The sequence below is a fragment of the Lacerta agilis genome, chromosome 4, assembly GCF_009819535.1.
Source record: "Lacerta agilis isolate rLacAgi1 chromosome 4, rLacAgi1.pri, whole genome shotgun sequence".
NCBI classification, from domain to species: domain Eukaryota; kingdom Metazoa; phylum Chordata; class Lepidosauria; order Squamata; family Lacertidae; genus Lacerta; species Lacerta agilis.
The window spans coordinates 34,070,163-34,087,085 of record NC_046315.1 but is presented as its reverse complement, the minus strand read 5'-3'; the positions used below and the strand labels follow the sequence as shown (position 1 = coordinate 34,087,085).

General features: G+C 38.8%; 1 protein-coding gene across 4 annotated transcripts in view; it reads left to right on the top strand.

The window, feature by feature from the left end:
* CBLB (Cbl proto-oncogene B) overlaps positions 1-16,923 on the top strand; it is a 55,004-nt gene that overhangs the window by 17,977 nt on the left and 20,104 nt on the right. For all 4 annotated transcript variants that reach the window (XM_033146680.1, XM_033146678.1, XM_033146677.1 and 1 more), the window contains 6 exons: positions 7,265-7,411; positions 9,240-9,396; positions 10,974-11,095; positions 11,693-11,830; positions 12,499-12,586; positions 14,081-14,212. In XM_033146680.1, coding sequence (XP_033002571.1) covers positions 7,265-7,411; positions 9,240-9,396; positions 10,974-11,095; positions 11,693-11,830; positions 12,499-12,586; positions 14,081-14,212 — 784 coding nt within the window. The remainder of the gene's footprint in view (positions 1-7,264; positions 7,412-9,239; positions 9,397-10,973; positions 11,096-11,692; positions 11,831-12,498; positions 12,587-14,080; positions 14,213-16,923) is intronic.

The following is a 16,923-nucleotide window of genomic DNA, read 5'->3' as shown; positions in this document are numbered from 1 at the left end:
ATTTTGAACAAATGAAGAGTGTGAGCATTCTGCAAGCCCACAGAATATTTTTTCATAGACATATAATTTGTGGTTGGACATGGGATTCCTACTGCAGTGGAATTTCTAATTACCTGCATACATTTCTTGTAGCTTTTTCTCTAGTCGTTATTTCTTCCATCTTAAGCATCTGATGTAACTCATTTATACACTCCATTTGTGGGCTTTTGAATCTGAGGAATGACTCAGTGTTAGGGAATATAATGCACTGCAGCTTTCAGAAGAAAAATGGTCATACTGACTTAAATACCCAGCTCTACCTCTCTTTTAAATCTGAACAAGTGAAGGCAGTGAAGGTCCTGTGTGAGTGCTTGGAGGCGGTTGGAGGATGGATGGCGGTTAATGGATTGAGGTTGAATCCTGACAAGACAGAAGTACTGTTCTTGGGGGACAGGGGACGGGCGGGTGTGGAGGACTCCCTGGTCCTGAATGGGGCAACTGTGCCCCTGAAGGACCAGGTGTGCAGCCTGGGAGTCATTTTGGACTCACAGGTATCCATGGAGACACAGGTCAGTCCTGTATCCAGGGCAGCTGTCTACCAGCTCCATCTGGTACGCAGGCTAAGACCCTACCTGTCTCGCCAGAGTGGTGCATGCTCTGGTGGGGCTACCTTTGAAGGTGACCCGGAAACTACAACTAATCCAGAATGCGGCAGCTAGACTGGTGACTGGGTGCGGCTGCCGAGGCCATATAACACCGGTCCTGAAAGACCTACATTGGCTCCCAGTACGTTTCCGAGCACAATTCAAAGTGTTGGTGTTGACCTTTAAAGTCCTAAATGTTCTTGGCCCAGTATACCTGAAGGAGCGTCTCCACCCCCATCGTTCTGCCCGGACACTGAGGTCCAACGCTGAGGGCCTTCTGGCGGTTCCCTCACTGCAAGAAGCAAAGCTACAGGGAACCAGGCAGAGGGCCTTCTCGGTAGTGGCGCCCGCCCTGTGGAACGCCCTCTCATCTCATGTCAGAGAGATAAACAACTACTGTACCTTACATTCAGAAGACATCTGAAGGCAGCCCTGTTCAGGGAAGTTTTTAATGTGTGATATTTTCATGTATTTTAATCTCTGTTGGAAGCCGCCCAGAGTGGCTGGGGAAACCCAACCAGATGGGCAGGGTACAAATAAATTATTATTGTTGTTGTTGTTGTTGTTATTATTAAATTACAGGTATTGGTAGCATATTGCAGTTTACACTTATATTTCACTTGAGTTCTGGTATAGTTTGTCCTTTCAACAGTAGACACTACAGGTGTACCTTGTGAGTTTGAAGACTCGTACCTGAACCATTTTCATAATAGTCAGGAAATCAAGATGTTGGGAACTGCTTAGTCAGCTGTATTGGCTCTGGCACTGTGAATACATTGATACTCCTGGTAAATGGAATATATAGATATTCATCCCAAACAAATTTAGTGCTTGGAAAATTTTGTTTTTGACATGTTCACTTTGGAATGCAAGAAGAAGAAGAAGAAGAGGAAGAAGAAGAAGAAGAAGTTGTTTATTATAGGAGATTAGTGAAGTGGAAATAAAGCAAGTGCCTTATTCAAAGCTTTAATCATGATTTGCAAAAAGTGGAATATTTGTTGCATATGAATATTTAAAGTTGGTAGGCAGTCTCAAGTAGCACATCATTTAACAATCAAGCTAAATACTTTCGCAGTATGTAGACCTGTGTCTGATTATATACGGTGGTGCCCCGCTAGACGAAAATAATTCGTTCTACAAATTTTTCGTCTAGCGGTTTTTTCGTCTAGCGAAGCGGCAATGACAGCCGCGCTCCGCTAAACGGAAAAAAAAGACGAAAATTTTTCGTCTTGCGAAGCAGCCCCAATGACTTTTTCGTCTTGTGGGGCAGCTTCCGCTAGACGAATGCCGTTCATCTAGTGAGTTTTTCGTCTAGCGAGGCATTCGTCTAGCGGGGCACCACTATACTTGTATGACTAATGCCCACAGTTAAACAGGTTGCAGTCTATTGATAATCAATTTCCTGTCTTATTTCCTTTGGTTATTTAAGAAGAAGGTGAGTGGCTCAGAGGTAGTGGCTTATGCTGGCCAATTACAATTTGACATGCTAGAGACCAAATGCCCAGCAATGTTACTGAGCTGAATGCTTGCGCTGAGTTTGGATTATCTTAGTTGTATGACTCATACCAATACCTTAATGAAAATGCCCATAGTCTCATGGGAAGATCAGGCCTTCTCTCCAGTCTTGCATTGAGTAATATGGCTTATAAGAAATTAGTGTTGTGAGAAGTTGTGTGGGAGACTCTGTATCTGTAAAAAAGGTTCCATAATGTGAGCAAGATGCTTGAGCAACAAAGTGGGGATTCAATCTTGAGAAGGAGAGTGTAGGAGGGTTTTCCTTTCAGCTTTATGAAAAGAAACAAAACTACTATTTTCCACTTTAATCAGTGCTGCAAGCTCATTACTGAAGAGCAGTATTCAACAAGATGCTTATGATGAAAGGAAAACTTGCTCTATTTTTTCCTTTCACTTTTGAAGTCTTCAGAATGATATTAAGAAAAGACAGAGCACTTCATATGTGTGAAGATGGGAAACATACAGGTGAAAATAGTAAAGAATAGTGGGATTTTGGTCCTGAAGCTTTGTAAGACATATGTGTCTTCCATGATATATAAATCAAAATACTGAGTTGCATTAAGAACCCATTATTTCATTAGAAAGTTAAATGTAATCTGTAGTACTTGTTTTATACACACACACACTCACACAGTTAAAAAAAATAGACAGGCACCATCTCTGATGGTATTTTGGTACCTCCTTAAAATATATTTATTTAACTAGACTTTTGCAGTTAGATAGTTCTGTTTCTGTTCTTTTTGCTTCTGCCTCATTGCAGCTACATTTTATTTTATTTTACTAGTATTAATTTGTATCCTGCCTTTCCACTCAAAGGAGCCCAGGGAAGGAAGCAAACATTGAAATGATAAAAAAATGCAATTTAAAATAAAATAAAAACATATTTGAAAACATTTAGAACATTTAAAACATTTAAATACAATTGCATACCCAGTGCATGATTCAGGATTGCTGACACATGATCCCATAAGGCTGACCCACTTACCAACCAAGCATTCATATTCTGCACTAGCTGCAGCCTCCAGACTTTTAGGCCAGCCCCACAAAAGAGCACATTACAGTAATCTAAGCAGGTTACCAGAGCAAATAATAATAATAATAATAATAATAATAATAATAATAATAATAATAATAATAATAATAATTTATTATTATTTATTATTATTTATTATTATTTATACCCCGCCCATCTGGCTGGGTTTCCCAGGCACTCTGGGTTGCTTTCAACCGAATATTAAAAACAACACAGCATCAAGCATTAAAAACTTCCCTAAACATGGCCGCCTTCAGTTGTCTTTTAAAAGTAAAATAACTGCTTATTGCCTTGACATCTGCTGGGAGGGCATTCCACAGGGCAGGCGCCACCACCGAGAAGGCCCTCTGCCTGGTTCCCTGTAACCTCACTTCTCGCAGCGAGGGAACTGCCAGAAGGCCCTCGGTGCTGGACCTCAGTGTCCGGGCTGGACGATGGGGGTGGAGACGCTGCATCCAACTGAAGTCCATCTATTCCAGTCCAGGAACACCTGTAGCTCTCAAACCTGCCTAAGCTAGAGGATAGTAACTCCGGGCCACAGAAGCCACTTGAGAATCCATTTACAGGTTAGGAGAGGGTGAGAAGAAAAACTGGCCTTTTGACCCTCCTGGGGTTCCCCACTCTACCCTATGAATTCCAGAATGGCTTGTGTATTGAACATGAACCCTTTTATTGAAGGCTTGAACACACAGGGCCATTTTGTTGCAGATACCTTATTTAAAGTATTTTAAAGATATTTATTCATGTATGTTGGTGCTCTCCTCCTTCCTGCCCACAATACAGGTATATTATTTCAGGTTGTGGTTGTAGTAGGGTGAAATAAAATGATTTAGTTGGTCAGTGCAGAGCTGCTGCAGGTAATACACACAGACAACACCTGACTCAGTGGAGAAGGGAGGATGGATGTGAGTCCCATCCTGACCAGAACTAGAAGCTGGGAAGAAGGTATTTAAAGAGAACCTGTTATATTTGTCTGCTTCAAAAGCTAAGCTGCAAACAACACCAGGACTAAAGGAAAGTGATTGCATGCTGAAAGCTGTTGCCCCTAGATGTATGTTCTCTGTAGGGTTCCTTGAATTGCATCCAATATACAGTGGTGCCTCAGTTTAAGAACAGTCCTGTTTATGAACGATTCAGTTTACAAACTCCGCAAAACCGGAAGTAGTGTCCAACTTTGCAAACTTTACCTCAGTCTAAGAACAGAATCCTAACGGTGGAAGGGCAGCGGGCAGCCTCATTAGGGAAAGTGCGCCTTGGTTTAAGAACGGTTTCATTTTAAGAACAGACTTCTGGAATGGATTAAGTTTGTAAACCAAGGTACCACTGTACTTTATTGGCATATTAAGGTTATGTGTTGCTAAAATGCATTATGTAGACAGGGCAGTGAAATTGATGTGGCTGAATATTAAAGATAGGTATCAAGAGCTGTGTTGAAGCTGAATAACTGCCCCTCTTTGATTTCTGGACAAACAGGTTTGGGGTGGGGGGGAGTTGTCCTTTCTCCCACTCTGAAGTCTCCTCCCCTCTCTTGAGTACCAGCTTGGCTTATGGTCTGATGAGAAGCACTTGTTCTAGGGTCTGTGCATGCAGATACATTTTCATCTGTGTTTCATTGGAGTTTCTAGTGCTTGGGGTGGGGTATTACAAGGAAGGAAAAGAGCATCCTTTCAAATTATGACTACATCTGGAATAGCACGTGGAGCTGTGGATATTGTTGTCAAATTGGAAACAATATAGTAGACGAGTTCTAAAAGACTATAAATGTTACAAAGGCAAATGCTAAAAAGAGCTTAAAAGAGCTAAAGAAACTGGGTAAGTTTAGCCTAGAGTAGAATATTAAAGATACAATATTAAGAGGTTGGCAGGGGAAAGATAACAAATCATTTATCTTATCTGCTGAGGTTACAAACAAGATGCAGTGGTTTTCATCTACAAGTAGGAGATGATGGTTACACACTTTGGGGGGAAATTCTAGCTGTTAGAGCGGGTCAGGACATGCCACAGTTGACATTTAGAAATAGTTGTTTTGTGCTTACATAGGCTGAAGATCTAGTCACTGATATCACTTATTCACCACCATTGTTTCCCACCCCTTTTCTAACTGAGTTTAACTAAGTTGTTTAATTATGTTGTTTATCTACTATATATTTTGGAAAGTAGTTTGCCCTTTATGCACTTGGGTGCCTCTTGATGTATTGTCACACAGACGGTTCCCAGGATAGAGGAGCTGTTTTTGTCTGCATTTTGAAACCACTGGATACCATTTTGAATCAAAACAGTGGGCCAAACCTTTACAAATGGCACCAATTTCGATACTTTTGAAGATACTATCTCCCATTTTGATACAACAGTTCCCAAGCTAGAGGAGCAGATTTGGGTCTGTGTTTGGAAGCCATTGGATACCCTTTTGAATCAAGATGATGGATCAAATATTTCCAAACTTCATTGATTTGGGCAGCTTTGAAGATACTGTTGCTCAGTTTGGTATGACAATTACTGAATTGGAGGGTTGGGTTTTGGTTTACAATTGGATATTGTCAGACACAGTTTTGAGTATTACCAGAATATGTGCATTGAATTTGCCTTTGGGGCTCAGGCAGCTCCATAACATTTCCTAGGTAGTAACATATTTCATCGATATTGAGTTTTTGATACAAGCATTGTTTAGGACGTGTCTTAGCACTTTTCCTTTTGTTAGTGGACCAAGATTACTTTTTTAAAAAAATACATACTTTATTAAAGAATAGAATTTACACAAGAATGAAAAGGAAGAACACTACAAGTTAATAATACATACACTTCAAATATCAATGACATACCACAGACTACTTTGAGTAAGAAAAGTGTGCTAGTTTGGAGAGAAATATATGTTCGAACGCACACAGGAGAGGCATCATTGGCCATCTGTCAGGGTCTCACTGATGCCAGCCTTGGGCCTCCCTGTTCACGGTCTGGGTCTGTGAGCTGCCTGTCACTTTAATTAATCACAATACCCCCAATGTAACATCACTCAAAGTCATCATGGGACATTAAATTGTCAACCTTGCTTTTCCAATTTCTGAATGGTTCCCAAATTTTGACTGTGCTCCCTGGGGTCAGAATTTTTCTGTTTCCTTGCTAATGTTACTGCGTGTAAAGTACTATGTACATTGAAAAATACAAGTCTGTGAAGCTTCCCTGTGTGTTAATCACTGAAAACTGCAGGCTGTTGAAAAGCTGAGGTCAAGGCCAACCTTGTAATTTGCTACTTGCCTAAGACAATTAGCAGTTTTTATCAAAGCAAGTACAGTAGCGCTTCAGGCTCACTATCTGACTTCTGACATGCATGTGGACATTAGTAGATGGGCTAGTAAAGTCTTTTTGCCTGCATTTCTTTTTGTACACCTGGGACATGTTTCATTTTTATTTGAAAGAAAGCTGTGCCTCTGCAGGAAGGAATGTGAAATTTAATGTTCTGCGTACATTAAATAATTTGCCGTTATGTTAGAAAGAACCTTGTGAAAAGCAGTTTTGCCCTTGGAATAACTTAATGTGTGGTTTAAAATAAATTCCACTTACTTTTGTAAAACCAGTTGATTTCCCTGAATATCAATCAATACGTATCAACAAGTTGTTTTCCTTTGTCTTACTATGTCTTACAAATCTTCTCTTATATGGTGCTGATTGCCTGCAGTGGCTGCTTGAATCATTGTTTTGTAACAATACAGCTATCAATTTCTGCTGTTTCTTATGACATAACCTCAACAGTTTTATGAAACAACTGCATTGAATACAGCTATATTTCACCTTTTAAAGTGCAGTAACTTCCCTTACTGAAGATTTTTGAATCTACATAAACAATTTATCAAATTTAATATATGGCTTTTGTTTTTATTTAAATACCTTAAAATGTACCCAAGAAGTGGCATTATTATTTAGCAAATGTTTCCTAAAGCACTGTTTAATTGTGGTATGAATGTGGTCTTAAAAATAAGAAAACATAGGACAAATGTTGCTTTTTGAATTTTTGAAATTCTGGTCTTCGTTTTCCTTTCAAACAAGACTTCTTTGGTATATTTTGCTTAGTTTACCCCCTGTTTTATTTCATTGAAAGGCGAAATCTCACAAAGCTGTCCCTCATCTTCAGTCACATGCTTGCAGAAATCAAGGCAATCTTCCCTAATGGTCAGTTCCAGGGTGACAACTTTCGTATCACAAAAGCTGATGCTGCAGAATTCTGGAAGAAGTTTTTCGGTGAGAAGTAAGTATAGTCAATTTTGCAAAAGTTTTTTGTGTTACATATGGTTCCCAAGGATGTCCTGAAGTTTTCCCCCACCCCATTTTTAGTATCCTTTTAATATTTATGTATAAGGACAAGTACATAAGAGACACTTGTCACATAAGGTTTTGACCAGATGTGGTTAAAGTGCCTTGCAAACTATTCATAACAGACTTAATTGTCTGAAGTAAATGTTAACAGACCCCAGACAATACAAAGAAGGTGTGCTGGACAGTTACTTAAGAATGCAATGGAGAAAGAGAAATGAGACCTCCCTTACCACCACACAGTAGGCATGTTAAATTTGTTATCCATGAAATTCACAGCACATCTTTCGTCACTTGCGTTCTAGCCTTCGTTTCCATACCAATTTGCTATATAATTGTATATCTTGAAGCACATTACAGTAAGGAGTCAGAAACGTTTTCGTTTTGCGAGTTGCGGCCATAGGGAAATTCGTCTTGCGAGTCAACCTTTCGTTAGCAAATGCTTTTCGTCTAGCGAGTTTTTCGTCTAGCAAGGCATTCGTCTTGCAAGGTACCACTGTACTTGTCTTTCAGCAAATTGCATTATTGAAACATCTGGGTATATTGGGAAAGAATACAGATGATAATAAATCAAAAGGAAAAAAGACTACACTATATATTAGCTGGGAAATTTGCTGAGATGGCACTAAGACTTCAGAAAGTTTATTGCTAATATTTAGCATTCAGCTACTGTCTGGATATGAATCATGATGGGCAGCATCTTCCTGGTTTGAGATATTTTGAATATCATTTAAAGGTGGGGATATTAACTTTGAAGCCAATAGCAATATTTTCCCTTGTAGTCGACATTTTCTGGTTGTCTTAAATAATTCTTAACTATTTAGCATTTTAGTTACTCTATTGTCAGAGAGACAGTTGAAGTGTGAAAAATAACAGGAATAGCAAATGTGACCTGCAACACAATTTTGCAATGTAGGCTGCTCTTGTACAGTGTTTCCATCAGTCAGCCAATGCTGTTCACCCAAGATGCTCCATTGCTTTCTCCTTCCATCCAGTTTTCCATCCTCTCTCAATAGTCAGTCAGCATTCAGTGGTCACTGAGTCCTTGGTGCTGTGTTGGGTTCTCCCCTTCCCTGCTTTCAGTTCCTTTCCTTCTGCAAACCTTGGGGCTTCCCCAAATGTATTGCTACCTCTCTGTGGGTGGTGCATTCTGGGATCCGAGCGATAGCGCTCATTCCTATAAACTGGAAACCACGGGAATGATAATAATTGTCATCACACAAATGGAAAATATTTTGAAAAGAATTATGTGGAGATACCAATTTTAAGAAGCCTCCAAAATGTGCACATTTTTAAGGGATGTGAACCAGTATTAAATGTTTTTTTCTGGGCAATCAATTTTTTACAAAAAGGAATTGGCCAGGTATATTTACAGTATGTTCCAAAGTGTGGCTTGCCACCACCAAAGGCACATATCCATGCCTTTGTGTATCCTTTACCTAGACACAGAGCCATGTGCAGTGCTGACACAAGTAATTTTGCTGCCTGAAGTAGAACTTGAATGGTGCTCTCCCCTGCCCCTGGTGCCAACTTAAAATCTTGCTGTGCCGTCCAGATACCAATTCCTGCCATCATCTATCTTCTCTCCTCGCCCCTGGCCATTGTGCTGCCAGAAGAAGGTTGCTGGTAACCCTTCACCTGGAGATGTGAGCGAACATGATGTGTAATCATGAGCCTACATGGCCCTGATTTTACAGGATGTGATGCTACTTAGAAAATGGTAGCATATTGTGTAACACTTCAATACTGTTTTTGCATTACAGAACCATAGTGCCTTGGAAGGTGTTCCGTCAGTGTCTGCATGAAGTGCATCAGATTAGTTCTGGTTTGGAAGCAATGGCTTTGAAATCTACTATTGATTTAACCTGCAATGACTACATTTCAGTCTTTGAATTTGATATCTTCACCAGATTATTCCAGGTAAAATATTCAGCCTAATATTGAACATCCTCTTCCTATGTTGTCTACAACCAAGTATGTTTCTTTAAACCCTACAAAGCACTCACTAATGGTTGAAGTCAATATGCCATTTTGTTCAGTTAAAAACAAAAATCTTTGCCACATTTTGTTCAGAGAAAATGTCCAGGAAAAAAAGACTGATTAAAACTGAATAAAAGCTGAGGCTTGGTTTATCGTAGAAACTTTATTTGTGTGAATTATCTTTGGCTTACCTTTTTAAATAAAAACACCAGTTTGCTTATCATGCTTAGAGCTCCTCTATTACGTTTTCTCACCTTCACAATAAATATAATGATGTAAGGAGAGAGTACAGATGAGAAAAGAAAAAATTCTTCCCTTTATGAGGGCAGCTTAAAGACTCAGACAAACTAAGCATCTCGATATGGGAATATGAGATAGGATCTGTTTATATTCTTGAACTCTATATACCTCCAAATAACAATTGTAATAGTTGGCAGGTTTAGTATATTACCATGCATCGCTGCTGTGATAAATTGCATACTTAACACTAGGTAAGAGTATAGAAATTGTTGCTGTATTCTTGGGCCCCTGATGTTGGGTACTATAGCTTTCGATTATGTTTTATTGCATTGTTTTATTGTATTGTGAATCATGTTAATATTATTTTTATTAAAGGCAGTATATAAAGAAAGAGGGAGAAATAGTTTTGATTGAAGTTTTGATAGCTGTTTATAATTAGCTGACAGTAGGCTTTTCTTCACCTGCTGTGAACTTAGGCATGTTTCCCCCAGTTAAATTGTATCAAAGCTAATCACGTACAGTGAATGAATAATAATAATTAATAATTAATAATAATTAATAATAATATTTTATTTGTATCCCGCCCTCCCCGGCCAAGACCGGGCTCAGGGTGGCTAACATCAAATATAAACATTGATATAAAATCAAACAGTAAATTAAATCACTTCTTAAAAACATGTCAGGATATGTTAATAACTCTATAGACTTCAGAAGTATATCTTGCATACATTGTGAGATACTTTGATATGGTGACTGTCTGGAATGTTGAATTTGGACTGAGGATAGCTGAGCAAAAATTCACATCTAGCCATGAAGGTTACTGAGTGGCCCAGTCACTATGTGCTGGTTCAGACATAGGGATCCTGGCTTAATAAATGATTTATTAAGATGGGTACAGTTCTCATGCTCCCCATCCCCTCATGTGCTAGTTTCAGCGTTTGTTTGTTTTTAATCATGCTTACTTTAAAGTACTTTCTCTCTATTTCCAAAATGATAAACTGTGATTTAAAGTAATCATGGCAGAAACTAGTAATACAGAGAGAGATGCAGGGAGCCCACAGGCATGAAGCTCATTGCCTGCTTTACCAAATCATGGAACAAAATCTTGACTTAAAAAACCATGTTAGTAAGTTTGTTCCATTCAAGCTGGCCCTCTTTCTCAGCCTAATCTACCCCACATGGTTGCAAGTGTAGTGGGGAAATAGCAGTGTATGCCACCACAATGACTGAAGGAAAGATGGGACAAAAATACAATATTTTTTTCACTTTGTGTTTAGCCTTGGGGTTCAATATTAAGAAACTGGAACTTCCTAGCTGTAACGCATCCTGGATATATGGCATTTCTGACTTACGATGAAGTTAAAGCACGGTTACAAAAATACAGCACCAAACCAGGAAGGTAATGCATTTTTGCTCATACTTCTAAGAAGAGGGTCATTTGACCTTTGTGTTCAGTAAAACCTTTTACTCTTTGTGCTATTTTGACCAGTGTTCACTTGGTATATTTTCTGAGATTCCTAGCCACACTGGAAAAACCTGCAACCCTGGTGTTACTCGCCTGACTGAATTTGCATTTTAAAATTATAAAATGCACTTATGTGGAAATAGTAAAGTCTCATAAACATAGATCCCTTGTTTTAAGTGCTGAGCCTTTTAAATGTGCTGCTTCCAGATTTTTTTTACCTTTCTTTCAGAACTGTGGGGATTATTACCCCTCTTTCTAATTTTAAATGAAAGTTTTCCTAACTTTAAACAGGACCCATGTTTTTCATGTAGAGGGTGGGCTATAGGCACCACATACTGCAGCTTTAGTGGAGAGATGGTTAACCTCTGGCCCTCCAGATATTGCTGGACCACGTCTCCCATCATCTAATGAGCTAATGGAAATTGAGGGTGAAACAACATATTGAGGGCAATGGGTTAGATGGGGCTTTGGCCTGATCCAGGACGTCTTTTCATATGTTGTTAAGTGTGTTTTTGTAACATTGCCTTATAGCTACATTTTCAGATTAAGCTGCACTCGACTAGGACAGTGGGCCATTGGATATGTCACTGGCGATGGAAATATATTACAGACAATACCTCATAATAAGCCTTTATTTCAAGCTCTGATTGATGGCAGCCGGGAGGGATTGTGAGTATAAACGTTTACTACTTTAAATACAGAACCTTGGTTCTCTGACAGATGGGATGCACCTAAGAGTGGTATGTGTTTCAGTCTGAGCAATGTTTAGTTATCCAATATAAAATTAGATCTTTATTGCAATGAGTGCTCATAATTTTCATGCAGGGAAAGGGAAACAACCACTCTTCTTTAGTGTCCCAAATGTAGGCAAACTAGAGTCTTTGTTGTTGACTTAATAGTAAAACAAGGAGACTAGAAGAGGTGAGGGTGAACTTATATGCAACAATGAAGTGAAAAGTGGGCTACAATTATCAGCAGATAGTGCATATAGAAAAACAACATAAACATGGATATTGTAATGAATGACAAGAGGAAATGGAAAAAGTTGTTGGAAGCAAATGCTTATAGAGTGGGGTGAGAAAGTCTTTGGAACCCTCATCTAAATTTACCATTCATGAACAGCTTGGTGGTAGAATGCTTTCAGGTGCAAGTATTGTGATTTGTGTTGTCTAGTGACTTTGTGAACTAGTCCCAGTTTTATCAAATTCATTTGGAAAGCCATATGTTTGGGTTTTCATAACTTGTAGCTATATACATGTTAGTGCACATTATGTGATTAAATGTTAACAAATTTAGAAGCAATGTAAAATTGTAAACATTATTTCTTTGTAATCCAGCTATCTGTACCCAGATGGAAGAAGTTATAACCCTGATCTTACAGGACTGTGTGAACCCACCCCACATGATCACATAAAAGTTACACAGGTATGTTGCATATTATCATTTTATTTATAGCAAAATCATTAATAAAAAAAAATGCAACAGATTTAAATGCCAGTTTTTAGTAAGATGTTCATTTACACCCATTAATGGGCACTCACTATTGAGGTGTTCCGTGGAGTGGGTGTACTTTTGGTGGGAAATATATGAGACGGGTTTGCATAGGGGCTCTCTGAGAAAGTTTGTATTTACTTTATAATTAAGCTAAATATAACATTATCATTCCATAGTGTCAAAATAACATTCAGATAAAATCATCCTTAACCTCAAAAATATAATTAATTACTTTAAAATGTCTACCCACAGTTACCTTCATGAAAAGCAATTAGTGTGTTTATTGTGAACTCTAGTAGGGAGGGTGTTTAAAACTGTAATGGTCTTGGTAGCCTGTGAATTTATTTTTATCAAGCAGCTTGTCCACTCTGAATGCCTCTCTGGTGATAATTACATCTTAGGGCTTGAGTGACCTTTGGTCGTATATGGTGAAAGGATAAAAAAATGAGGAAGTGTTGGCCAGAAATCCATCTATCTTCTTCTCTTCACCTTCCACTGGTGGTTTTGTCATATTGATGAGGGTGGTCTATTCATACTATGTAGCTGTTGTGGATTGGCTAATAATACCCTGGCTGCGTTTTGAATGTTTCTGATGCATGTGTCATGTTGTTAGACTTGATGTTTTGATAGGCATTACAAAGTATTTTTTCAAAGTAAAGATAAATCACTATCACTTAAAATGAAAAAAAAAATAACAAACAAACCCTCAAATGCTCCCCAAGTTGCCTGTACATGCTATGTGGAGTATGCTAACAATGCTGTAATTACTGCTTGCATTGTGACATTATTTTTTCTGACATTTAAGGAAGAATTGGCACCTAGAGTACAAATGTTATGAGCACTTAGGAGATAATTATCCTTCTAGCAGTGATGACATGCTGAAGATGATATTGGAAGATTATAATTTCCTTACACATCTTTGATTGGTATTTCACCTACTATAAAAATGAAAAGACAGGAAAATTAAGGAAGAAGAGCAGAACTTTGGCAAAGACAAGATTTTGTTAGAAAAGACTAAAATATAAGATAGAGATACTTCATGCTGTAGTGCAGTTCTAGTTCCCGACAGAGGGAAATGGACACAACTTTCTAGTTGGAACATGAATTTTCACTTGCCGTGGCAAATTAGGAGGAATTAACAAAAAGATAATTCCTTTGCTGCTTTCAGGTATCATTTCCAGGTCTTCTGGGTATCTCCCCAACCCCATTTGTTTTCAAGTTACGCCAGTTTTGAAATAGTTTTCTATCATAATGTTAACCAGTAACTGTAGCCAGTAACTATGAGTTATTTTCTGTCACATGAATGTCTTCAAAAATAGGTGATCTCAAATACAATTTTGCTTAAAAACATCAAACTGCGTTAGAAGCAAGCTTGTAAACGTACCATCCCACAGAGCCACTTAACTGCAATAGTCTTGTTTTCAGGAACAATATGAATTGTACTGTGAAATGGGTTCCACATTCCAGCTTTGTAAAATTTGTGCAGAAAATGACAAAGATGTGAAGATTGAGCCTTGTGGGCATCTGATGTGCACATCTTGCCTTACAGCATGGCAGGTAGGTTGTCTTTCTTGTATTCATTCACCATATGTATATATTTTTGTTGTTGTTGTTTACTCGTTTAGTTGTGTCCAACTCTTCGTCACCCCATGGACCAGAGCACGCCAGGCACTCCTGTCTTCCACTGCCTCCCGCAGTTTGGTCAGACTCATGTTAGTAGCTTCAAGAACACTGTCCAACCATCTCGTCTTCTGTCATCCCCTTCGCCTTGTGCCCTCCATCTTTCCCAACATCAGGGTCTTTTCTAGCGAGTCTTCTCTTCTCAGGAGGTGGCCAAAGTATTGGAGCCTCAGCTTCAGGATCTGTCCTTCCAGTGAACACTCAGGGCTGATTTCCTTCAGAATGGATAGGTTTGATCTTCTTGCAGTCCATGGGACTCTCAAGAGTCTCCTCCAGCACCATAATTCAAAAGCATCAATTCTTCGGCGATCAGCCTTCTTTATGGTCCAGCTCTTACTTCCATACATCACTACTGGGAAAACCTTAGCTTTAACTATACGGACCTTTGTCGGCAATATATATGTATATATTTAGGTAGGTTTATTGTGGTTCTCTTTTCACTGATCATTTTGCTGGTTTTTCAGCAGTATCAGCTTCAGGAATATGCTTTGAAATATTGCTACTTTGCTTCCACTTTTTCAGGCCAGTCCTATAATAAGTGAAATGGTCACCTCAAGTGTCAGATGCTGAGGTATAGAGTGGCAGCTATTTCCCTTTGTTGGAGGACAGACCTGTGTATGCTACATGGACTGTCATAGCCACTTCAAACTACTGTGCTACCTCAGGTGCTGTGGACAATGCTATCGTGTTACCAGCATTGAAATAAGCTTCGGTTGCCAGTCCAGTTATGTTCTTTATATGGAATGGGGTGGGGAGCATCTGGCCCTGCCCTTTGACACACTTTGTCATATATGAAAATAAATGCAGGGCTGTATTCAAAGCAAGATCAATAAGCTACTGACAATTACAAGTAACAGCATTATTAGGTGTGAGTTTGTCAAGGAAGATGTTTAAAAATTATTGGATGTAAAAGATAAAATGGCTGTGTATGGGTGGAGAAGAGAGCGTCTTCTCAAATGGTCAGCACTCTTAAGAACTTGTGCGATAAATAACTCACCCAGCAATAAACACCAGGCTGAGGAGGAAGCTAAGGTGAATCATCTCTTTTTCTCCTACCCCTCTTCCTTTGCTTTACCAGATCTGGAGAACCCGTATTGTAGGGATGGGGAACCTCTGGCCTCCAGGCCAGTCATGGTCCACAAGGGGGTCCAATTTTGGCCCGCAAGGCTATTTTTCCCAAATCATGCCCACACTATCCCATCAGTTAACATCACTGATGGACAGGATTTAATTCTGCTGTGGCTTTTTGCTGTATACCCAGCAGAGAACTTGATCATGGGTATAAGGCAACAGGATGTAACCTCTGCTTGTCAGCTGATGGACAGAGATTAAATCCTGCCCAAAATGGCTATTTGAAGCAACTCACTTCAAAATAACTTTTTTCAGCTTCTCAAAATGAGAAAATTTAACCAGGAGTGAATGTTTATGTGAAAGTACAGTATGTTCTGGTTGGTTCTAGTACTGAAAACAAAATTTGCTATGCTCAGTGGCTATATGTTAGAATATTGTGCCAGGCTCTTGTTGGTAGATCTTGTGGTTCTCAGAAAAAGCAAAATTAACCTGACAAGCCTGAACTCTGCCTACTTGTACCTAAATGGTACCTAACCATTTAAAATAGAAACCATTCAAAGAAAGTTAAACACACGTAAATCTGATGGACGCTACCAGCGAGTCCAGTCCTTCTATTATTTCCAGCAGACTTTCAGGAAGTAAACTCTCTCACATTGCACCCAGTGTGATTTCTGTGTGTATAAATTTTAGGCTCTGTTTTTTACATGCTTTTGTTTGTCTGGTGGAATCTAAAGAACTATTAAGGATACTAAGAAGGCTGTAGAAATAGTGACAATTGACTTTAAAAAATATCCCTATTCCTCCATTCACCAATGAGGATTGCACTCTCTGTTGGGTCTTTAGGTGTAGCAGCTGTAAAAACAAGTGCAGAGGCAAATTGCAGGTGTTAACTTTCCGTTGGAGTGCTGTTCCTCCTTCTATGCCTCAGTGGGGATGAAGAATCTGGCCCAAACCAAACACACAAATCGTGTATTTCCAGCTAAAGTGTAACCCTTAATAAGTGAACTCTAATGAAAAAGAGAGCATTGGGCTTTTCTTGCATTAGCAGCCACATTTCCTATTTAATCAAACTTCATTGCAAATTTAACTTCTGTATAATTAATGAGTTGATGAAAGGAACATACTGTAGCAATGTCAGTTGATACTTGCTAGTGGTTAGTGTTTAATTGCTGTCATAATGGCTCATTAGACATGCCTAAGGAGAAATTGCCAGTCCCCTTTTCCCATAGTGAAACATCTGTGTTATTAAATAAAATAAGCAACACCATGTCTTCAGTTATTCTGGGTATTCTGTACTGAATGTCAACTTTCTCAGTACTTTTTAATGGAGAGAAAACTAGGATAAACAAACACTGAAATAAAAATTAAAATGTATAAGATAAGAAAAAGGAACATATCCTGGTGTTTTTCTTTTAAAGTAGTTTCTTTCTCATACTTTACCCTAATATTCCTGTATGCTTATAACACTGAATTGAATTTATATGTGTAGCTAATCACTCATTTGTATAGAAGCATTG